Source organism: Castor canadensis, chromosome 9 (genome assembly GCF_047511655.1).
Source record: "Castor canadensis chromosome 9, mCasCan1.hap1v2, whole genome shotgun sequence".
Taxonomy (NCBI): domain Eukaryota; kingdom Metazoa; phylum Chordata; class Mammalia; order Rodentia; family Castoridae; genus Castor; species Castor canadensis.
The window spans coordinates 18056326-18080627 of NC_133394.1; the positions used below are offsets into that span (position 1 = coordinate 18056326).

General features: G+C 43.3%; 1 protein-coding gene across 4 annotated transcripts in view; it reads left to right on the forward strand.

Moving 5' to 3' along the window:
• Positions 1-24302, forward strand: part of Dclk2 (doublecortin like kinase 2) — a 155948-nt gene that overhangs the window by 129539 nt on the left and 2107 nt on the right. For 2 of the 4 annotated variants that reach the window (XM_020155263.2, XM_020155270.2), the window contains 7 exons: positions 5325-5444; positions 5666-5812; positions 12086-12219; positions 12602-12679; positions 17883-17979; positions 18531-18611; positions 19993-20109. In XM_020155263.2, coding sequence (XP_020010852.2) covers positions 5325-5444; positions 5666-5812; positions 12086-12219; positions 12602-12679; positions 17883-17979; positions 18531-18611; positions 19993-20109 — 774 coding nt within the window. Of the gene's footprint in view, positions 1-5324; positions 5445-5665; positions 5813-12085; positions 12220-12601; positions 12680-17882; positions 17980-18530; positions 18612-19992; positions 20110-23985; positions 23999-24302 lie in introns of all 4 variants that reach the window. The other 2 variants (XM_020155277.2, XM_074041272.1) reach the window with 2 other exon arrangements.

Sequence of the window (24302 nt, forward strand, 5' to 3'; positions counted from 1 at the left end):
ATATCTTTGAACATAAAAATGTTTAGATTGATACACTGAGACATGAGTAAACTACTTCAAACATTTGGAGCTCATTTTTCCTTGTTATTTAATGTCACTCTGTTTTTATAATTTATGAACATATACTTGTTCGAATTCTTACATTTTGCTTATTTGATCAACTATTTCCACATTAAGACTGTATAAAGTCATAATTTTAAATTTTGATTTGTTATAAATAAGTTGACTGGTAGGTTAAAATGGTACAAATAATTTGTTTTTTAAAATTTGGGGAGATATTCAGCCACTGTTCTGAGGTATTGTTGGTCACCTGTTTTGAGGGTTGAATACAGAAAATTAACAAAGCTGAAAATATTCACTATTTATTAAAATGAATTAGCCATCCCAGCTTGGGAATATAGAAATTTTGCACCTTACCATTAGTGACTTAACTATACTGTATCATCTTTACAGATAAGGAAGCAGAGACTCAGATTAAATAGCATCTCCCCAAAGTTACACATGGGCAGAGCAGTGGTTGGAGTTGGGGTTATTTGGTCACACAGCTGTGTTCTAAGTTCAGTTTGTCCATTGCTTCATGGGATTTGAATCTGGGAAACATTCTTACTCTCTCCTGCCTTCTGTTATAAATGAGCATTATTGGATTGATGTATACATTCACCCAAAATTTGGTGTGTATGTTCTGCATGCATGACACGGTGCATGCCAGTTCTTCAGGTGTTTGGGAGTTCAGGGGAATCATGAAGAAGAGAGTTAGGTGAGCAGTGCAATCAGTAACAGAGCTGGCCCTGAACGCCTTGGTAGGATTTCAATAGGCAGCAGTGGAAGAACAGGCCACCAGGTGGCCAGAACAGGCTGACGAGCAAAGGCCCAGAGGGTGCAAGTACCTCAGTTCTTCTGCATAGATACTATTGCACGGTCTGCCTTGGGGCCAGATTTATGGAGGCTGTTGAGAAGGCTATGGTATTTGTTAGTTAAAAATCTTTCCAGTTCTAGTATTCTCTCTCATTCTAAATAAATATGTACTGAATCCCCACAGTGAACAAGCTTAGGCTTTGTTGGGGCTTATAATTGGTCCTTCTTTCTCTTCCCACCTTACACAGTTTTATAGTCATCATCTAGGTGCTATGGTCCAAGAAAGGAGATAAATCTAGCAGTATATTGTATTAGTTTCTGAGGCCATTGAAATAAAGTTACCACAAACTGTATGGTTTAAAACAATAAAAAGTTATTCTATCAGAGTTCTGGAGGCCAGAAGTCAGAAATCACACTCCCTCTGGGGTTTAGGGGGAGAATCTGCTTCTTGCCTCTGAACAGTTTCGGGTGGGTGGCTGTTGGTGGGCTCCTGGCCCCATCACTTCAATGTCTGCCTGTACCTCCACCTCTTCTCCTCTGTGTTTTCATCACTTCACTTACACCTGTGTGAAATCTCCTTTTCCTCTTTCTTAGAAGACACTTGTGGTTGTATTTAGGGTCCTCAGATAATCCAAGGTTACCTCTGCATTGCAGAGTCCTCAGTCACATCTACAAAAAACCTTTTTCCACTAAGGTAATATTTGCAAAGTCCTGGGATTAGGACTCAATATCTTCAGGTGGCCATTATTATCTATTACACCTATTTAATCCAGAAACTACACAGTTATTTGAACATTTTATCTCTCCTGCTATATTATCCTCAGCAAAATTCACTAACAGTGAATGAAGCTGTCAGCTCTGAAGCAAGGGGAGTGCCTGGTGTGCATTTTCATGGACACAAGCAGTACAATGAGGAGTGAGGTAAACAAAGTCCTTCAAGACCTCTCACTTCCCAAGGGTTACAGACCAGTACACAGTTGACAGTAGGAAGATAGCTATGATTGACATAAGAATAAGGGACAGTGAGAGTACAGAAAAAGGTCACCTAGTCCAGACCTGACTAAACTCAGGAGGCTACTTAGAGGAGTTGAGATCCGATCTGGTCTTGAAGAATAAATAGGAGCTCAGCGAGAGGTAGGGAAAGAAAGTTCCAGACTGGAAATAGCCTGTGCAAATGCTGCAAGTCTAGGTGAGAAAGGAGGGTGAATGGATTCAGAGGTTCCTGAGGAGGTGGATGGGCAGGGATTGGTGAGTGACTGGATGTCTTAGAGGTAGATGGAAGGAGGGGCCAAGGTGGAATTCCCATTTCTGCTTTGGGTAGTCAGGTCATTCATTGAGATCACCCATGGAAGTGACTGTGGGATGAGGCTGGGAAGGAGGGAGGTTTGTTTACTCCTCTAATCTGTTTCTGTCTTTCTTTGTACTGTTAAAAATCACCATACCGAAAGATAAAGCAGTATCCTCGGCCAGGCTGGCAGTTTTCTTTGTCATTTACTCACACAGAGGCCCACGAAACTCTGCCATGAAATGAGTCATATGTAAATTTTTTGGCGTCAGAATCATGAATCACTTGACATAAATAATGGTAGATGATGGAATAATGGAAGTTCAGTACAGTTCAGAACAGAAGCAATATTCATCCTCTGTTTAGAGACAGTCTCTTGAAAACGTGATCTGGAGAACATTTTCACGTATTGGAAACAGACTACATGTGGGTTGCATAAGAAACAGGGAGATAACATTTGTAGAGGTTTTTACGCAGTGCTTTTATTTTGCTTCTGATGGTGGTTAGTTTAAAGAAGATTGTTCCTGTATAGACAAATTTTTCAGGAATAGAAAGAAGTTGAGAAACAAAGGCTAATAGCTCCCACATCCCAACAACAACACTCACTCTGTGCTTAGAGTAGTATGGTTGGCTAAGATAATGAATAGTAGGGGAGGAAATAATTAATGGTCAAGCACTACTTGCTTGATATTTGACCTAACTGGCCACTGCTGGTGGCCCTGGGAGAAGTTCTACTATATGTTTCCAAAGATTTTTCTTGTGTATTTTATTGGGAAAAGAGAATTTTTGGGAGGAGTAGTGTCCTTGGGTAATAAATATTTTAACTCCAGTCTGAAGAGAGAGCTTTTTGGGGGTACTGGTGATGGGGATTGCTTTACATATATAAATTAGCATCCTAAACAGAGCCCCTGAAGAGAGGTAAATTTACAGATTCTTCTAACTCTGGAGGAGATGAGTAGGGGGGAGAATGGATGTGATGGATCCATTTAACTTTAAAAAGAAAACCCACTTTGCTACAGTGGTGGTAACTACTGTTGCCTGTGCATCTCGTAGATGCACAGCTTTCCCATGTTCACTGAGGTAGATTTGACTCTGCTCTTTTAGTGTGATTAAGGACAGAGTTGGCAGGGATATTCCGAAAGCTTCAGAGTCTTTGGGAGTACAGCTGCTTCTCTGGAGGTCCCAGGGCACTGGCAGCCACTTTGTGCTGCTGCTCTGTAATGAAGCACGTGGGACTTAGAAGCGGGCAGGAGGCCCTGTCCCTGGCTTCTCAGCTGTGGTTTGTTAGGGTTAGAGAATGGTTGTACTTCCAGAAGATTTGGAAGTGCCCGTTGAGTCCTGAGTTAGTCAAAGGCTTCACGGCTCTGTTCGTTAAAGTAGTGCAGTCTTGTCCTTACAGGAAGCCGGGTGCCTTCGTCTCCAACTCAGTGTGAGGCTACTGCCTGTTCCTGTCTTTCCAACGAATTCAATACTTTCATTTTGAAAAGTTCCACTTTGAATTTTACTGAAGTGTTCTGCCTTGAAAAGCAATGATGTGTAGTATAACAAATATGGACTTAAATACCAGAACCCTAGGCTTATATTCCCACCACCAAGGCCTGACCTCAAGGATAAAGTGTTAAAACATCACACCTTGCACAGTGACTGACAGTGTACAAATTCTAGTCAATATTTGTTCCTTTCTTTCCCTCTTCTGTCCAGCATTTGCAGTGTCATTTGCCGGTGTTCATTGAGTGACTTCTTGGATAAGTACAGTGTGTTCAATGCTCAAGAAACACAGCCTACCATGTGCAGGAGCTTGTAACAGATTGAATATGCAGAGAGAAATCTGGGTGTTATTTACTTATTTGTTACAATTTATATCTCCAGCTATTGTTGAAAAGGATTTAAGATGGCTTAGAGTAAAAACACTATACACAAGGATGCATGAAGACCAGAGAGAGACCATGAACAGTATCCTAAGCTAGGAATCAGATAATTTTATCTTACTGCTCTATTAGGACACTAAATTTAGCTCTGAGATTAATGATAACAAAGGCAAAAGAGAAATATGAGTGATGTGTCTTTAAGTAGTAAAGGTTATGAGAGCACCTCTAATAAAGGAGGCTTTATATAAAAAGTATCCTATTGAATACCTAGAAGGTGTAAGAGGACAATTAACAAATTTTATAGAGCATTCTCCAAATTCAGAATAATTCATTGCTAAAATAAATGAAGATCAATAATGCTTTAAAATAGAGCAGTTGTTTATAATTCATGGGTTAGTTTATTGAGAATAATTCCTTAATTCTATAAGTAAACATTTTCCTAAGTAACATTTTGCCAACCCCAACTGAGTTACTGGCCAGGACTGATAATCTGGTGACGTTTTCAGGGGAGAAGCGATTAGAGTTAAAATAAGCATAGTGGTTCCTGTGGAACTGTGTATTTCCAGATCTCTGAAATACAAGATGATAAGAACCTCTGTCTGACAAATGATTTCACATCTAATCATAGAGGAAGACAGTTTCTTTTTCATGAATGCCAGCATGAAATTAAAATTTGTATTGGGAATAGTTAAAAACAAAAAGAATTGAATGCCAGAAGTTATGTGCCATAAATATACCAAGTTTTCCTAATGCCTCTTTATTTCTGGAAGTATGCTGAAATTAAGATGTAGTTGTGGTCTGGCTGGCTCACAAAATGCACAGTGCTGTGTCCACGTGTTCCCCACACCCCTGCGTGGGAGGCTGCTAAAGGAATAGGCAATATGCTTCATGTTTCAGGGCCATGGCTGAGCCCTTCCTGGGGTGTTCACGAGTCTGCTTCTTTTTGGTTGTGGCAATGAGACGTCCATGCTGACATGTCAGATCCATAGGAGACCAACAAGGCCAGGGTGTGGCTGTCCTGTGTCAAGAGAGATGCTTCTTACCAGGCACCAGTGGCTTATGCGGGTAGAAACCAGCCCGGGCAAATAGTTCCACGAGACCCTATCTTGGAAAACCCTTCACAAAAATAGGGCTGGTGGAGTGGCTCAAGGCAAAGGCCCTGAGTTCAAGCCCCAGTACTGCAAAGAAAAAAAAAAAAAAAGAAAGAGAGAGAGAAAGATGCTTCTTTTGTCTGTTTTGTTGTCCTCCAGGTCATGGGGACAGAGCAAAGGGTTCTGTGGTTTCTGATCCCCCCCTCCACACCCTTCATTTGACAGGAACACCTGATTGAGAATGAAGTATCAATTCTACGCCGAGTCAAGCACCCTAATATCATCATGCTAGTGGAGGAGATGGAAACAGCAACCGAGCTCTTCCTGGTGATGGAGTTGGTCAAAGTAAGAAGATGGAAAGGTTTCTTCCAAATCCTAAGACTTGCAGTATTCCTAAAGGACTTAGTCAGAAAAGTGCTCTGCTACCTCATAACTCTCATTATATATAAGCATCAATTTTAATGGCACTTGTGTCAGGTCATCTGCTCAAGGCTGATGACCACATTTCTTACCCTCATAGGACTGCACTGTTGATGTTCTGATATGTTCACTTATGCATCCTTTAGGGTGGAGATCTCTTTGATGCAATTACTTCTTCAACCAAGTACACTGAGAGAGATGGCAGCGCCATGGTGTACAACCTAGCCAACGCCCTCAGGTACCTCCATGGCCTCAGCATTGTGCACAGAGACATCAAGCCAGAGAATCTCTTGGTACGTTCAAGATTTCTGCTTTTTCTGTTCCAGCTCATCTTTGTGTTCCTTTAAAATGATTGCAGTCTCGTGCAAGCAACCATTTGTAAGGAGTGTCATTTTAGTCTAAGCCAGTCTTGCTATATAAGAGACTAGAAAATCCTCGAGACTCGTCAGTGATCATAGAATACTAATGGATTTCTTGAATTGATCTGCATTTACTATTTACCAGACATTAGGAAATATATGTTAATTTATATTTTCGATGGTTATATTATTTGACTTCACATTACTATAACAACATACCTGAGATAATTAACTTATAAAAAGAAAAGTTTATTTTGGCTCATAGTTTTAGAACTTCCAGTCCAAGATCAGGTGACTCTATTGCTTTGGTCTCTGTGGAGTTGCTGGGTGGGAATTAAAAGGAGCACCCTGATAGAGCACCCTGGGAGCCAGGAAGCAAAGGGAGGAAGAAGATGGGACCGTGGGGTCTCACCAACCCCATTGAAGGCATACCGCCCACTGACCAAAGGACCTTCCACAAGACCACACCTTCCAATAGCACTACTCTGGGGACTAAGACTTTAGCCCACGGGCTTCTGAGGGACATTCAGTGTCCAAACTGTACCAGTGATACTGATAGGAAAATTATTTTATGGGACAAGTTGGAGACAGAAGTAGAACATGAAGGTTCATTTACATGCAGCACAGAATTTTGGAAATAGTCCAGTCCATTTACCTCAGCTTCATGGATGTGGAAATTGAAACCAAGAGGTGCTGATTTTCCCTGCATAGAAGTTTCATCTATCCTGTTTTTCTGCAGAAGAAAGCCTTCTTCTGACACTCCGGGACCTTCATGATCTGGTCCCAATCTACCTTTACAGCATCCTGTCCTGTTATTAACTCTTCCTTATCCAAGCTCTATTTAACTCACCTTCACCATGGGCCTTGATAACTGCACAGCTTGCTAAGTGAGAGCCAGTCCTCGTGATCAGGTTGTTGCAGAATTATAGAGAAGCTGCCTGGGGTTTGTAGGTACACAACCCTCCAAACACACATGGGAAACTGAGGCATCAGTGAATTTCCCTGTAAACCGGGAGTATTCATTTCCCAGCTCAGTGGTCCCACTCCCAACTCCATTTCTTCTCTTTTCCAGAGTTTTGGGGGGAGTTGGTTGTTGTTTTGAGTTTTTTGTTTGTGGTGCTAGGGATCAAACACAGGGCCTTACACGTGAGGCTAGCACAAGCCCTCTACCGCTGAGCTGTCTGCAGCCCACCAGTCAGTTTCTTTCTTTCTTTTTTTCCTTTGGCGGGACTTGAAGTCAGGCTCTCACTTGTTAGGCAGGTGCTCTACCACTTGAGCCACTCCACCAGTCCTGTTTTTTAATGAGTTTTTGTGAGATAGGGTCTCAAGAACTATTTGCCTTGTCTGTCTTGAACCACGATCTTCCTGATCTCTGCTTTCTGAGTAGTTAGGATTGCAGGACTGAGCCACTGGCTACTGGCAATAACAGTTTTTTAACATATATAAAGTCTCCTTAGAATCTGTTTTCTCTTGTGCATCAAGAGAAGATCATGTAATTAGCTGATGTGCGAAGGCTGGGAGTCAGGCCCAGAAACAGGCGTAGTAGCACACATATAAGTAGTGTAGGAGTCAGCCATTGAAACCTGGAGCACTGACCTCTAGATTCAGTTTGTAGATTGGTATTGCCCAGGAGGAGGAAGTGCCATTGAGACACTAAAAGTAAATACCCAGAGTGACTGTCAGCCTCTTCCTGTCTGGGAAGTAATTCAGTTTTTAAACATCAGAGCACTCAGACATGTGATTTGCATCCCCGTCCTGGGTAGCATTGTCATAATTTAAAACCCTGTCCACGGAGACATATGGGTTGCCATGTCAGGGAGCACAGGGGTGGCCATTAATGCTGTGAGTTATGGCCTGGTGGTGCCCTGTCACAGTTAACTATGAGAGAGCAGTGATAAATCCAGCTTTTCCAAGAGTTCTGGGGACAGGGGAGAGGAGAGGGTTGGTTTCTCATATTTGAAAGTCCTTCTAAATCAACATGTCGACGTTTTATTTAGAAAACATGCAGGTTCACTTCGTACGTGAGACCTGCATTCCTCAATTTTTCTACTTTCGCATTCTGGGAGCCTCTTCTGACAGCATCTCTGGGTGGGGGCATTTGAGTGCTGCAGGACTGGAGTTCTCACAGCGGTAACTGTTTGAATCCACTTGAAGTTGGGCTGCACATACAGTCTGTAGTCAGGCTTCCAACAGATCCACAGAATCTGCTGCAGAATGGTACTGTGGGATGAATAGGGTCCTGGCTACAAATCTTACTTGGCTACTTAAGAGTAACACGAGTTCTGCGAGTTCTGCGTGCCTCAGTTACCATCTGCAAAACAGAGACAGCTATTGTCTTTCAAATTGCCCCAGAGGGTCACTAAAGAAGTCCAGTGAGAAAATATTTGGAAGAATATTTAAATCTTCAAAGTCCTTGGGAATCTAATCACTGGAGTCCCTGTGCATTTATTCATCTCTTTTTTAGAATCACTTCTTTCTCTCTTTCTCCTTCTCCTCCTCCCCCTCCTTCTCTTTCTTCTCTTCCTTTTCTTCTTCTTTTCTCCTTCTCTTCCTTCTTCTCTTCTCTTCTTCTTCCTCCTCCTCCTCTTCTCCGTCCTCTTTCCCTTCTTCTTCCTCCTCCTTCCTCTCTCCTCCTCCTTCCTCTCTCCCTCCTCCTTCTCCTCCCCTTCCTCCTCTCCTCCCTCCTCCTCGCCTCCCTCCTGATATGGAACCTAGGACCTCATGCATGATAAAGAAGTCCTCTACCACTGAGATACCCCAGCTATAAAAGTCATTTCTTAAAGCAGTGCAGGTGTGTTTCCATGTTTCTATAGACATACAGCTTGTATTTAATTTTTCCCCCTGCTTTGAAGAGCATCTCCAGTAAAGATTTGAGGCATACTCATAATTTACACATTTGCTTCTGTGGCTAGCATGGGGAGAGGTGAATCAGACAAAATACTGTTATTTCAGGCTTGTCTGCCTCCATGACACTCCCCTCTGATGTTTGGTCGAGGAGCTGTTTGCCAGACATAGTTCAGCTACCATGGACACTCTGTCCCCTTCTATTTATGCTCCTGTGTCTGACTCTGAGTTCTTTGTAGGGGATGTGAGAAATGGGACTTCTAAGAGTTCCGAGTATCGGACCACAGCTCTTAAATACCTCTAGGGATCTCCAAATTGAGTGCTTAAAATAAACACTATTTTTCAAAAGTAGTATCTAATGAGTGTATTTTTAGGTTATAAAAATGAAATGCCAATGATATTAGTAAGACTTTTTTGACTCATGATGCAGACATTTAGGAAATTGTGCTTATAATGTTCTTATCACACAATTACTTTGGGAATGTCTAATGTCTGGGTTTTGGTAAATCATAAATCCTAACTGTAATTATATTGTTTTTATAATATGTAATTACATTATATTGTTTTCATTAGCGTTTACATTAAATGGAGGGCTGAGAGTGTGGCTCAAATGATACAGTGCTTATCTATATGTGCAAGGCCCTGGGTTCAATCCTCAGTACTGGAATAAAGAGAAAATTCTGCCATTCCAGGAGGCCTGTTATAATAGACATAAAAACATAATGGATAGAAAGTTGTCCTAAGACTGTGGCTTGACTAACTCTATACTAAGTGACTTTAGGCTAAATCATTAGTATCTTTAGAAATGCTTCTGCTGAGTTGTGGGCTGACCTAGAACTGTGACTATCTGAGAGGGACACTAGTCCTCTCCATTACTCCTGGGATACTCGAAAGTCATGAAGAACTGTGCGTGGTATATGCATACAGTCCGTAAGGCATGGAAGAAGCTACTAAAATACCAAAGTGAAAAAGGTCCTTAGCCAGATGAGGGAGGAGCTTGGCACTGTCCTTTTGAAAATGTCACTGTAGCTTGGGTCTTGACGCTTTTAATCGATGACTATATAAATCACTCAGTCATTATGTGTCAGACTAATGGATGGCATTCTTAACATGCTTATCTTAAGAAAACATTATTTTCTACAGTTTCCCCTCCATTAGTCAGTAGAAGTTAAGAGGAAAAATCTAGCTCAGTCCGCAGTAAAATAGGAGGAAAGCAAACTAAATATGTTTAAAATACAAAATGGAGAAAGACTTTACTATAGATTTGAACTCTACAATTATTTCTTCTCTGAAATTCAATATTTTCAAAATGGTCAACCAGGAGACAAGTCGGACTACCCCAGCAAGGTAAAGATGACACCGTCAACTGTCATATGTACTTGTTTGCTTCTGAAACTATTAAGAATACAACTTCCAGCTTTTATCCCATGAGGAAAATTTGCATATATAAGATTAATTTTTCTTAATTATGGAACCATACATGGTCATTGTACACATTTTGGAAACTTTTAAGAAGTATAAAGATTAAAATCATTAATTCTGATATTGACATCCTTGTGTATAACTTTTGGATCCATTTCTCTTTTCTTAGAGTAGATTCTTAGATATAGATTTGTTAGTCAAATGTTATAAACCATAATAGGAAATTTAATACATACTATGGAAAGGCTTTTTATAAAAGGTGCTTTAATTTTATCATAAACCTTCACATCTTCACCAGCATTTTTTTATATTATTATTATTTTTTTTTTTATTATTCATATGTGCATACAAGGCTTGGGTCATTTCTCCCCCCTGCCCCCACCCCCTCCCTTACCACCCACTCAGCCCCCTCCCCCTCCCCTCCCCAATACCCAGGAGAAACTATTCTGCCCTTATCTCTAATTTTGTTGAAGAGAGAGTATAAGCAATAATAGGAAGGAACAAGGGTTTTGCTGGTTGAGATAAGGATAGCTATACAGGGCATTGACTCACATTGATTTCCTGTGCGTGTGTGTTACCTTCTAGGTTAATTCTTCTTGATCTCACCTTTTCTCTAGTACCTGTTCCCCTTTTCCTATTGGCCTCAGTTGCTTTTAAGGTATCTGCTTTAGTTTCTCTGCGTTAAGGGCAACAAATGCTAGCTAATTTTTTAGGTGTCTTACCTATCCTCACCCCTCCCTTGTGTGCTCTGGCTTTTATCATGTGCTCAAAGTCCAATCCCCTTGTTGTGTTTGCCCTTGATCTAATGTCCACATATGAGGGAGAACATACGATTTTTGGTCTTTTGGGCCAGGCTAACCTCACTCAGAATGATGTTCTCCAATTCCATCCATTTACCAGCAAATGATAACATTTCGTTCTTCTTCATGGCTGCATAAAATTCCATTGTGTATAGATACCACATTTTCTTAATCTATTCGTCAGTCGTGGGGCATCTTGGCTGTTTCCATAACTTGGCTATTTTCACCAGCATTTTTAAACCTGTTCCGCTGATAACTATCTAACGAGCCAGTTCTTTTAGAACTGGAAAGAATGGTTACTGAGCTTTTTGCGCTTTGTCTCATTCTGCCTCCACCCTACTCCATGAGGAAGGTACTAGCATTATTCAACTGACCTGAACCTCCCTTGCTTCAAGAGGTCAAGTGACTTTACAGGCCATACAACCACGACATGAATGTGAGTGAAACTACTGTTCAGATTGAGGCCACCTGTTCCTAAAGTCCATTTTCTTTCTAAACTTCCAAGGTTTTCACTGTAAAATATGCATATTTGGGGCTGGATGCATGTCTCAATGGTAGAACTGCTTAGGATGCTGAGTTCAATCCTCAGAACCCCACATGCACAGAAAAGTGTATAATATTTATATTTCATCATTGACTGTGCAGAAAGTAAGGCCTCCATCCTCACCCCTAATTTTATTTTCTAAAGTACATGTGCAGGTTTCTTAGAGAACACCTAGTACTTCTGGTGAGGGTTAATACCTTTTCTTGGGAACTCTAGTGCCTCATGCACAGCATGTATGAAATACAGGTCAGGTTTCTTCCTCCAGACTTGAAGGCTTCTCACAAATCTGTCACGTAAGCAGCCAACTCTACCCTTGACTGCTGTATAAGCACATACTAGGGGGTCATTAAATTCCTAGGGAAGGTACTTTCTGCAAAGATAGAAAATAACATCTTCCAATTCCACAGAATTGTGCAAAATCTCTGAAAAGAAGAATTATCACCTTAAAGCACCATAAATAAGTCCTGGTGCTCATATCACAGAAGAGGTTTCTTTTGAGTTTATTAGTAAGTGATCTGTCTTTTCTGCCTCAGTTCATGGGCCCGCTTGCAATTGTTGAGGGGGAAAAACCTGACTGTTGGCTGTTTTTTGTCCCAGGTGTGTGAATATCCTGATGGAACCAAGTCCTTGAAACTGGGAGACTTTGGACTGGCAACAGTGGTGGAAGGCCCCTTGTACACAGTCTGTGGCACACCAACTTACGTGGCCCCAGAAATCATTGCTGAAACTGGGTGAGACAGCTGGTGGTGTTGGTTATGGCTTCGATGTTGGTGGGAAAAGGTACATTTTTGTGGTCATTGCTGCTTGTGTGTTCAGTGCCGCCTGTGAAGGTGGAGAACAGAGGCTGAGGGGGTATAGCCTGCACCATGCCCTTGACCTCGAGTGTGTGCTTATTTGGCCAAGAGCCCTACCTAGTCCTGACCTTAGTGTTGGGAGCATGGCAGCAGCCTCTAAGATGGTGGCTTAGGTGACTTTGTCCACAGAGTAATTCATTCCTCCGCATTAAACAAACCATTTAATATCCCAAAGACCCTTTTCCTAGCAAAGGCAGTACTCCAATAACATGACTGGTTCTTAGGAGTTGTGCAACCCTTCCCTGCTTTGTTTTCCCAGCTATGGCCTGAAGGTGGACATTTGGGCAGCCGGCGTGATCACATACATACTTCTGTGTGGATTCCCACCGTTCCGAAGGTCAGTGACCGTGTTTGAATTGTAAATTCATAGACGCATTACTCTTGGCAGGAAGGTCCAAAAACGGGTTGGTCAATAAAAATGCCAACTAAAAATTATGTAAGCCCATCTTTATGTTTCATATTAATTTACAACATATTAATGTCTAGCCATCGTTCATACCTTTTTGTTGTTGTTGTTGTTTTGTTGTATCTGAGGCTTGATTGCAGGACCACGAGTGTGCTAAGCCTGACTCTGTGTTCTTGAGCTCCATTATTTGTATGAACCCCTCCTTTGTTCATTTTACAGCTATTTGCTGAGTAGCTACTAAGTTCCAGGTACTAGTCTAAGTGCTAGGAATAAGTGGTTCGGGCACGATCCTGCAAGCCACGATCAGGTTACAGTTTGTTTTACTCTGGGCTGCTGTAACAAAATGTCACAAATGGTATTGCGTAACACCAGCAGTTTAATTCTCACAGTTCTGGAGGCTGGGAACGCCAGGATGAAGGGAGCACCGTGTCCACATCTGGTGTCAGGTGAAGGCCTGCCTCCGGGTATATAGACAGCCATCCTCACGCTATGATGTCACACAGTAAAAAGGGCGAGGGACCTCTCTGGGGTCTTTGCACTGATCTCATTCGTGAAGGTTCTGCCCCCAAGACCTAGTTCAGGGATTGGGTTTCAACATATGAGTTTTGAGGAGACATATCTTGTCAATGGTATGGTACCAGTTCATACACCGTTCCGAAGGTCAAGGTTTTGGTCAAGAAGTGGGAAATAGCTTATCCTTTCTCCCCCACATGTAGAAAAAGTGGAAAGCTTATCTTTTCTCATATTCTCAGTTTTCCACTTCATTTAAAAATATTTTTATTGGTAACAGCTGAAAAGCAGAATGACAGAATTGGTATCACTCTTGAGATTCTTGTGGTTTAGATGCATCTATCAGAAGAATATTTCATGTGTGAGGCGTGTGTGAGGCGTGTTGCAGGGTTGAAATCACAAAGGATTTAAAGAAAGATGGAGCACTGGGGGTTGACCTCATGGTAGGAGTGGATTTTCTTCTCTTCTACCTCCTCCACTTCATCTCCTTTCTTCCTTTCTTTTTTTTTTTTCCCTTGGCAGCACTAGCATTTGAACTCAGGTCCTTGCACTTACCAGGCAGTTGCTCTACCACTTGAGTCACATCCCCAGCCCCTTTTTTGCAGTAGTTATTTGCCAAGGTCGCAGAGTCCTTGACCCGAAAGGGCTCACGAAAGGAATGAGCAGACAAGACACAAATCAAGAGGACCAGAAGGCTGATGACCAAACTGGCAAATTTTTTATTTTTGCATTAGGCTTATAAGCAGTACAAAGCAGGAAGTTATGCAATGCAAGAACTTCTATACCTGGGAAACCATGCCCTCTACCTGAAAAACAATGTCCTCGCTCCAAACTCCCTGGTTTCACAAGCAAAACCCAGACCTCCCTGTTTTCACCTAGTTTCACCTGGTTTCACATACACAAAACCCGGGCCTGGTTGCTGAGGACATGTCACCTGTTCCTGACCTTTCATAAACAAATAGCTTCAGGTTAATAGTTCTTTTCTCCGTGCAAAGGGAGCCACTCCATGTCCCCTCAAAACCTCAGTGAGAGACACAGTGCACCTGCAGTCCCTGACCTTGTTAGGATCCTGCTAAGCTGCAACAACCTTGTCAGATTGCAGCTCATGGCTCCCAACGGCTATTTTTTTGGGAATGGTCTCAAGTTTTTATCCCTGATGGCTTTGGGCTGCCATCCTTCTACCTACTCCTCCTACATAGCTAGATTGCAGGTGTGAATCACTATACCCAGCCTGGTTTTTTTTTTTTTTTAATTAATAAGACTTTTTTGTTGTAATAAGATACATAGAACATAAAGTTTACTGTCTTAATCTTTTTTGAGCATACAGATCGATAGTATTAAGCACACTCATACTGCTGTTCAACCATCGCCACTATCCATCTCTAGCTGGCTTTACACTATGACCCATGCCTCCTGCATAGCTGGGATTGCAGGTGTAAGCCATTGTGCTTGGCTTATTTGTGGAGATTGGATCTTGCTAACTTTTTGCCCAAGTTAGCCTGGAACTATGATTCTCCTAGTCTCCACCTCCTGAGTAGCTGGGACTCCAGGGGACCAATCCAACCCACCCAGCCCCACAAGTGGAGTTTTTACAAGTGGAGAGCTCTTTCCATCGGGCTGTGGTAGTCACAACCTCCCATCTTGGTGGGTTATGCAGACTGCTGGATTATGCAGCTTCTGTGGAATAATAAGTCACTCTGAAAGTCAGGGGTGTAAAGAATTCTTTGGACTGATTAGGAGTTTCTTCTGGGCTGGCTCAGTGGGGCTTGGTGACTTGGTGTGACTTTGCTCATGTATCCAATTGTTGGCTCTTTGTCTACTGGGAAAACAGAGATGGCTTGGCCATGTGCGTTTTCCTCATCCGTGGATTTTCCTAGACTTCACATGATGGTGATGTGGAGTTTCCAAAAGCAGCCCAGTCACTGCCCTGGCTGGTTTTGGTGATGGCCTGTTGGGGAACTAGCCAAATGTAGAAGAGTCATATGGGGCCAGTTTGATGGAGTTCCCCTCCAAGGCTAACCCAAGTTGGAATTGGTGGGGTGGGGTGTGGGGAGGGGGGTACGAGGAATACGTGAGGATCAGGGTTAGGGGATGTGTGCTCACAGCGCCCTCTAGTGTTTCTAGTTACAGGTGCGGCTGGGAGAGCTTTTTTTATTTGGTGGGATTTCTGTTGGTTTGGTTTGATGGGGTGTTTTTTGTTGTTGTTTTTCAGGCTTTTTAACAAAAGTGAAGCTAGGGTTGAACATTGTGTATTTATTATGGATTGTTATTCAGTAGGCAGAAGCTTCTTTGGGAGTCTGGAGGAGTTGATTGATCAAAAGCAGTACATCTACAATCTGAACGTGTTGCCCTTGTGTCAGCAGCAGGTCCTAAAGCTCCAGCTAGCTTATTTGTAATGCCTTCCCTCTTCCTTATCATCTCGTGTTGCAAGAGTCTGTGACCTTAAACACTAGAGAGGCATCTTCACAAAGAGACATCCTGGGTAGACTTACAACCTATGATAACATAAAAATGTGTATGGAAAATGATAAGGTAATGATAAATGATTATGGTATAGAATAGATTATTTACATAAATTTTTACCTAAAGCAAAAATTCTTTAATCAAATGCTTCAAAATATTTTCTCTGCTTTATACAAAAGATGACTTTAACCCAAAGCTTTTGAATTAAAGTTGTTACTTAGAAATTATAGTTTTAGACTAATTATAATGTCTCATTCCTTCTTCTTTCAGGGTTTTTGGGTTTCAGTCCTTGCTTGGTGTTTGTTCTCTCTTCATGTTTTTTTTTCAACATCAGATTCATCTTTACTAAAAAGATTGTTTTTTTAAGAGAGTCCCCAAATTCTGGTTGATACCTAGGCAAGCCTGTTTTTAGGGCTTCTGATGGAAGGTTTAGGACTTTACTGAGGTTCTTGATGTTGCCGTTCTTGTTAAGACACACACACACACACACACACACACACACACACACACACAAAGTAAAACTTGAACAGCACTTGTGAAATAGCTTAAGGCATTGTCAGGCTGCCTTTTCTGTTCAGAAAACAGCCTGTCATTGAAAGAGAATCTGCTGCCCAGACTCCCTTGTCATTTTGGGGTTTCTCTTAAGGGACTGTTTTAGACTTATAACACCTTGGTCTAAGGGTTACATTGCTTTAGAATAGAAAGGTTCCCTGAAACATCTCAGCCAGATGTTTAACTGTGACAATAAATCCCGTGTGGATTCAGAGTGGCTTTTCTCGTATGACTATCAAAAAGGATAAATTATTCTTTGTTTTCTCTTCTTCTAGTAGGTGCCACAGTTCTGGCAGTTTACAGCATTGATCCTTGGGGTTCTGTTCTAATTGCTGAGCCTCCCAGGGTCTCATTTGTTGACTGTAAATGACTGCTGCACACAGACTTGGGCATTTAGCTATTTATTGACCAGATGAAACTATATGAATTAACAAAATATAAGATGTTTATGATTCCAGAAAAAATAATGGGAATATGAGTGTAGAAATAGAGAGGGATGACTAAAGGAGCAATTCTGAATATGGGTATTTTTTAAATACCTTCTTCTAACATTCTCTGTTGTCCTCTGCTTTTCTAAAAGTTTCTGTAAAATTACATTGAGTTCTTAAGTGTGTTCTTCACTCATTTTGAAGGAGCGTTGAGCTAAGTTCAATCAGCAAGGATACATCAGTGAAAAGGCTTTGCCCCCTAAAAAGAAATTTGTGCTCACTCAAAGAAAATCACTTTCCAAGCAAGCTGCAGGGATCCCTTGCCTAGCCTGCTTGTCCAGCCTGACTCTTGCTTCTTATGGTGCCTTTGGCCTTCTGTGTGGATCTGCAGATGTTCACTCAGCTGGTCTTGTCACAGATACTCACACCACCACAGACTCCTCTTTCTAATACAAATGAAGTGGCTAGCAGCTGTATACTCACACAGCCCTAGAATTTGACATTAGACACTATAAAGGATAAATTTCTGGGGACACCACACTTGTCTTTGTCACCTTTGGGCAGGTGGGCAGCAAAACTGAAGGCTGGGTAGAGAAATTCGAAGAAATGTTGCACATTTGCCAGGTAACACCTAACTTCCACGTGTGGATTTTGATCTTAATCCCAACAGCCCATTTTGACTTTTCTATAGAGGCCTTGTCATGGCCCTAGAAAGTTAAAGACTTGTTCCTCACGTATGGCTGTCCATGTACTCAAGTGCAGGGGCTTTGTAGCAGTGGTTTTTATGGGAGGTTGGAGGCATCCAACATCCTCAATTTTTAAGTATACAGTTCAGTGCCATTATGTTCATTCTCATTGTTGCCATTCGTCTCTAGAATTTTTTCATCTTCCAAAGCTGAAACTCTGCAAATTTCTTGAGTCATATTCTTTCCTTCTCTTGCTCTATCCCTCTTTCCTTCTCCTTCTCCCTCTTCCTGTCTCTTCTCTCCAATTCCCAGGACTATGGAAATGTTCTTTGGCACATTGTCTAAAAGGAAAAAAATTGTCATCACAAGTATAGTTGTGATGCACTGAAATGGTTGAGCCAATGACTTTGACTCTTCTCATTCTTCCCATGAGCATTTGGTTGACAAGCTGTATGATGACTTTGATTTTCTTCCATGTCTTTGTCAATAACATAGTGAGAACAATCTCCAGGAAGATCTCTTCGACCAGATCTTGGCTGGGAAGCTGGAGTTTCCAGCCCCCTATTGGGATAACATCACTGACTCTGCCAAGGTAACTGTCTAAGCCTGTTACTGTAGGTTATGTTACATTTTGGGGTCCTGGGGCTGTAGCAGCTTATGGTATTAAGCTCCAGGAACTTGGCTTTTAATATATGGTCCTTTTTTAAGTTCATGCCATGGTGTAGTCTCTGAAGTTCTTAACCAAATTCTGAACGCTAGACTAGCTGTCTTCCTATAATCTCTAAGCATTCATTCTTTTATTTATTTAAGAAATATGCATTGAGCCTTGATCATAGTAATAGAGTGAATTTATGACACATACCAAATTGCCAAAAGGAAAAGTATGACATTGTACTGTGGAGTGATGGTAGTGACCTAGAAGTCTTAGGGCTCTCATAGACTCAGGAGAGACCTCTTCTCTTACACTGCTGCTCACGCAAGGCCACCCTGGGAGTGTGGGTGAAACTAGCTTTCATGCTCCAATGGCAGAACAGTCTTGTTGGCTATTCTTTGAAGTGCTTGGAGAAAACTCAAATTTCTATGTTTATGCGGAATTTTCCACTTTCTCCTTCTCTATGGTCTTCTTTCTTTCTTTCTTTTTAGGAACTAATCAGTCAAATGCTTCAGGTAAATGTTGAAGCTCGGTGTACCGCGGGACAAATCCTGAACCACCCCTGGGTGTCAGTAAGTACCACATTCCCAGGGAATGGACACCTGTGTATCTGTGGCCAGCAGCGTGCCTCCTTGCTGTGTGTTCTGCACATGCAAGGCTTGTGTTCAAGTTCATGGCAGACAGAATGTCGGTCTTTCCTAATAACAAGTAGCATGACAAGAGCTCTCTGGGAGGAGGTGGCAGACATCAGGGCCCAGAGTCTTCCATCCTGCTCTGTGAGTAACCTGGGTCTCAGTTTCCTCATGTGCAAAAGCAAAGGGTTTTGCCATGATGCTCTTTAAGGAGCCTTCTGAAGCTCTGGATTTGAGAGTTTTGGGGAATTGTCCCAGAGATGAGCATCTTTCAGACTGTGCTCTCTCTATTCTCGTGGCACACAGTCCCAGGAGACCTTCTGCACAAGAAAGTGGAGACACAGTCCCTTCTAGAGGCAGCAGAGAGGTGTGGTGGTGACACCTCTGGGCTTAGGGAAATACAGTAACCCAAATGGTGACTGTGGGGAGCTTGTTCTCCCTCATTCCAGGAGTCTCCAGAAGAGGAGTTTACTTACTTTAGCCAAGGGCTTTTGTCACTCAGGGCTCTCTGTGCATCTCCACTAGCCAGCTCACTGTTTCCTGGACTAAATGACTTAGCTCTTGAACCAACTAGCTGAGATGCCAGATCTTTTTTGTGAGTAATAAACAGTAACAACTAAATGAATTCATTTTCCTTTTTTTGTTTTGGTGCTGGAAATTGAACCCTGGCCCTCACAGCACTCACTTGTGCAGTGCCTGTTCTCCCTAACCCTGAGCTACATCCCCAGCCTCCCTTGCTTTTTTTATTTTAACTTAAAAGATGGGGTCTTACTATAATGCCTAGCCTAGCCTCGAACTTCTGGCTCATCAGATACTATATGCCTGCCTCAGCCTCTTGAGTAGCTGGGACTATAGGTGTGTAACAGGCATGAATTCTTGATTAAAATCAAGCACTGTTAATGAATTTTTATGTTTTCCTGGGAGTGATCATGCTAAACTATGTGCCTTGTTAGAAGACCTCAGAAGCCTAAATAATGTGCTCCTTTGTGCCATCGAGGCTTGTGCTCTCTCCTTGGCCTCCTCTAGTTCTGGGAAGTGGAGTGAATGGTACGGGCTCTTTTGGGGGCATGGCACTGCTGGATAAGCACGTGTGTGTGTTGCTGAGGTTCTAACCCAGGCCTTCATTTATGTTAGGTAAGTGCTGTACCACTGAGCCACTCCCCAGAACCAACAATTACTTTTGAGAGATCATTATTCCCGTAATCCTGAGGCCAAGTTGGGCCTATTTAGAAAGAGGTCAGAAGGTTGATGGTGGTGATAACTGTTAAAGAAAAATGCGAGGATCAAAAATCACTGTGTTGGATTCTTCTCTCTTCTGTAGGATGAAGCCTCCCAGGAGAATAATATGCAAGCTGAGGTCACAGGTAAACTAAAACAGCACTTTAATAATGCGCTCCCTAAACAGAACAGCACTACCACCGGGGTGTCTGTTATCATGGTAAGTGGGGCATGGAGTTCTGCCCTGGAGAGCTGCAGCATCTGGCCTGGTTGGTGGGCCAGCATTGTCTGAGGTAGATAGCCAAAGGCAGCTGTCACATGGAAGTCATGGCCTTCCATGTTCCTGTTTGCCTGGGAAGATTGGCTGGCACAAAGGGCGTTCTTCAGCCCGCTTTGTGCACCACAGGTCTGGGGCTGCACAGGTACCAGTAATGTCACTCTAATGGGTGGGTGCCAGGAGTTTGTGGGCTCAGGGACCTCCCAGATAGCTGCCTCCACTCTCCCTGCTGCCACACCTAGTGTGAGATCGGGAAATAACTTCCTGTCCACTCCAGGCTGCAAACAGACTATTTGAGGCATGAATTTTTCTTTGGCATGTGGGATGAGATGAGAAGTAGCCAAAGTTGAACTTCTTTTTCTTTTTGAGATATGGTCTCAAATGGCCTTGAATTCGCAATCCTCCTGCCTCAGCCTCCCAAGTGCTAGCATTAAAACTGTGTCCCACCATGCCTGGAACAAATTTAATTTTTTAACAGTCAGTGTTTGGTAAAAAGAGTATTTAGGGAGGTTTGAAAGTATACAAGAATATTTTTAAAATATCATTTTTTTTTCCTGCTGGAGGTGTGGTCTGCCTAGCAAGCATGAGTCCTGAGTTCAAACTCCAGTACCATCAAAATATATTTTCAGGGTTAGAAAAAAGTCAGTAACAATGATCATATTCTTCCAGATTTTTCTTCTTCTAAAATGTTTTTAAGGTAGCTTATTTAAATATATAGGCACAACAAATGAAAATGAAGAGTAACATTAAAGTAAGGAAAGCCAAAAGAAAGTAAGACAAAATAAAAGAACACAAAAATAAAGTTGAGCCAGAAGTGAGGTTAATATGCCCAATTCCAGCTGTGCAGGTCTGAGCCCTTGCAAAATTGGACTAGGAAGCCAGAAGTGAGGGTCTCCTACCAGCTCAGCAGCAACCTCTGTCTTCCCGCCTCATCCCAGAATCAGGGAGCAGGCATGGGGCTGCCTTCCTCAGAGTCAGGGTTGGCAGGGCTTTGGAATCAGACCCTCTAAGGGCAAGCGCCTCAGATTGCAGCACCCCAGTCCCTCCTGATAGCTGGTGGTGAGCTGTCTCCAGAGCTTCAACCTCCAGACTGGCCTCCCACCCTCTGGGAACAGGTCTGTTTGTCTCCTACCCTAGTAGAGGGAATACTGGATTATTCTTATGGCCCCTTGTATTCTAGGAACTCTAGAAAGATGGGTCCACAAAGAAGCTGGAAGGAAACCACTACAAACCTGCACACACACACACACACACAAACACACACACACACACACACACACACACACACAAACACGATCCTTATGAATATGAAATGTTGTTGAACACCTGTCACATTCCTGGCACCTGCTGGTCTGTCATCCTGTCCTTTCCCCCAGGGAGACTAAGTTTATTTGGCAATTACTGAATGTCCTTACAACTCCCCCTGCCAGGAAGTGTGCTCCCCCCTTCCTCTCCAGACAAAGCATGGATTTGCAAACTGGGCCTTGTGACACCTTACAGGAGCTCAGGGTACTCATGCCAAAAACATGGGTGGGGGTGCTCTTGAGCTGTGGCTTTTCCAAGCCAGTTGGGCAGTGTTTTGCTGAAAGCCAGGGAAAATCTGAGTTGTCACAGGAGTACAGCTTAAGCACTTTGAGAAGAACCATCTTGGCTAAGCCAACAGCACAAGGACGTTTTCCAGTGACTCCCTTTAAGAGCTAGCCATGACGGGGGAGGTGGGTAGCATGCAGTTTCACTTTGCGCCATGTTACACAACTGCTTCTGGGAAACTGTAGAAGGGTAGAAACAGTAAGAACTGCCATACTTAGCTGGGGTGTAGCTCAGCCTCAGAGCACGTGGCTAGCATGCATTAAGGGTTCCTTAGCACTAAAAAAAAGTCCTACTCAGCATGTAAGGAAAAACCTTAAGAAGAGAGATTTGTTGAACTCAAAATTTAATAACTGGATGTTAATATGCCACATAGTCTTCTAAGAGGAAGCTTTACAGCCCAGGGAATGCACTCAGTGAGTCATTTGCCTGGGTCATCTTTCAGTGCCGGGGCCCAGATGAGAAGCTGTGGCACAGGCCTGTCCCAGCCTCTACCACCGCTGACTCTCAGCTGAGTGTCTTGAATGATTGGCTGTCTTACCTTACAGCCTAGTGGAGGCCCCTCACCCACACTCACATTGTGAGGCTTACAAATGCATTATCCCCTTTGCTGATGAAGTTCAAAGGTCAAGGGTCATACCCCTGAGTTGTAACCAGATGTTTGTGTGGATGGACAAGCCTTTGTTATTTGTAATTCCAGTGGCAATGGTGAAGGTGTGTTGGTGTGTGTGTTAAGTGGCCATTGCCTACATACTGACAGGGCCCTGTCTAATCCCGGGTCCCCTACACAACTCTGCAGGTTGTCAGTGCCAAGTGGCACAATCACACTCAGAACCTGCCAGAGAAATCCATAAAGCTGGTCTCTGGCAGCACCTCATCTCCGTGGCCCAAAAGCCAGCTTGGGAATTTTGGCTTGTCCCCAGAATTGATAGGGGATATGTGACACTTCTGTGCCCTCATCCTCCACCATGACTGTCCCATTCTTGAGGACAGTTTTAAACACTTTTTTGTACTAGAAATAACCACAGAATTAATTCCTCCCTGGCATGCATTCATTCTTGTTCCTGAGTACAGAGCTAATATGGCTTCTTGCAGATACAAATGAGGGTAGAAATAGGGTGTAAGTGTTCTGTGGTTGAATTATTAGGCCACTGTTGTGTGATTTACAGATGCGACCTTTGTTTCCTGTCACCCCACTGTGCTCTCCACCCCCTACCCTCAAGTTGGTGCCTGAGGTGCCAGTGAGAAAATTGTAGGGCAGGAATTGGGAAATAAAGACGGGAGAAAGGAAAGTTGATGCTATTGTCTGCATTTTATTTGGCAGTTTGATTTGACAGTTTGAGAGACACCTCAGAGTTTCCTTCTTTACCCAGTGACACTATGGGAAACCCCGAAGCAGATCCGGGTACTTGATGCACTGTGTTTTAATGGAGCAACTCCTGGTTCTTAGCCCCCTCCTAAATCTGCATGCTTGTCTCAGATCCCCATTCGCCATGCAGCTCTTAGCTTCCTGTTCCTGTTGGCGGGCACGGGCCCTCTGTACCTGCTGACATCTTTCTGGCCAGCCCAGCACACTTTGGAGAACTTCATTAAAACTCCTCTGCTGCCCACGCTGCCTTCCTTGGCCAAAAGCTGGGCGGGTGCAAAAAACAGGATTCCAGTAACTCTGCTAATGGTGAAAAGGTGTCCTTTTGTAACTGACAGGAGCAGACAGGTATCTTTGCCAGGGTTTTGTTCTCTTACTGCACCTACAGTTCCCAAGCTGAATTTTTACCAATAGGATAGGGCAATGTCAGCCAGCCTGCAGGATAAGAAAGCGGTTGTTTTGGATAAGGCTTGATTTCAGAGAGGCCTAGGGTTTGGGATCACACTTCCGTTTTCTCTGACCCCTTAGCATGCATCTGCGGGATGGGACGGCTGCTTTGTTTGTCCCAGTGGGCCTGTCCCAGCCTCAGAGACCAGCAGAGGCCATCTTGTGGCAGAGGAGGGAATGATAAGACCCCACTTACTGCTTCCCACATCCTGGGGGGAGAAAGGCCACAGTCCCTCGAGTGCCTTCTCTCCTGGGCTCTGCTTCCTTTGAGGGCAGCTGGGGAATGATTTAGACTTGTCCCCTTAATTTAAGACAGACAGTTTCAGTCGTGCTGCTTCTGTTGAAAGTAAGTCTGGTTTCTGTCCCTGCTTCTCTCCCCTCTCGCCTTTCCCGCCGCCTGCATTGCTTCCCCTGACTAGGTCCATGGCGATGGTACGTACTAACCGCCCGCCCCGCTTCCTCTGCGCACGCCCTCCTCCACGAGGAAGAGAACAGGAGAAATGGCCGGCTGGGGCCCTCTGCCCGGCAGAATAAGGGGGCTGCCGCTCTGCTCGCTGGCGGTGGGGCTGTTTCACTGGGGGTCTGGCGGCCTCTGATGGTGGGGGTTGGGAGCAAGTTCCCAACAGGGCTTTCCCAGGTAACTGCCACTGTCCTACAGGATCATGGGATGTTCACTTGTACGTGGCAGGACAGGTGGAGACACCCTGAAGGCAGCCAGCCACCTACATGTCCCTAG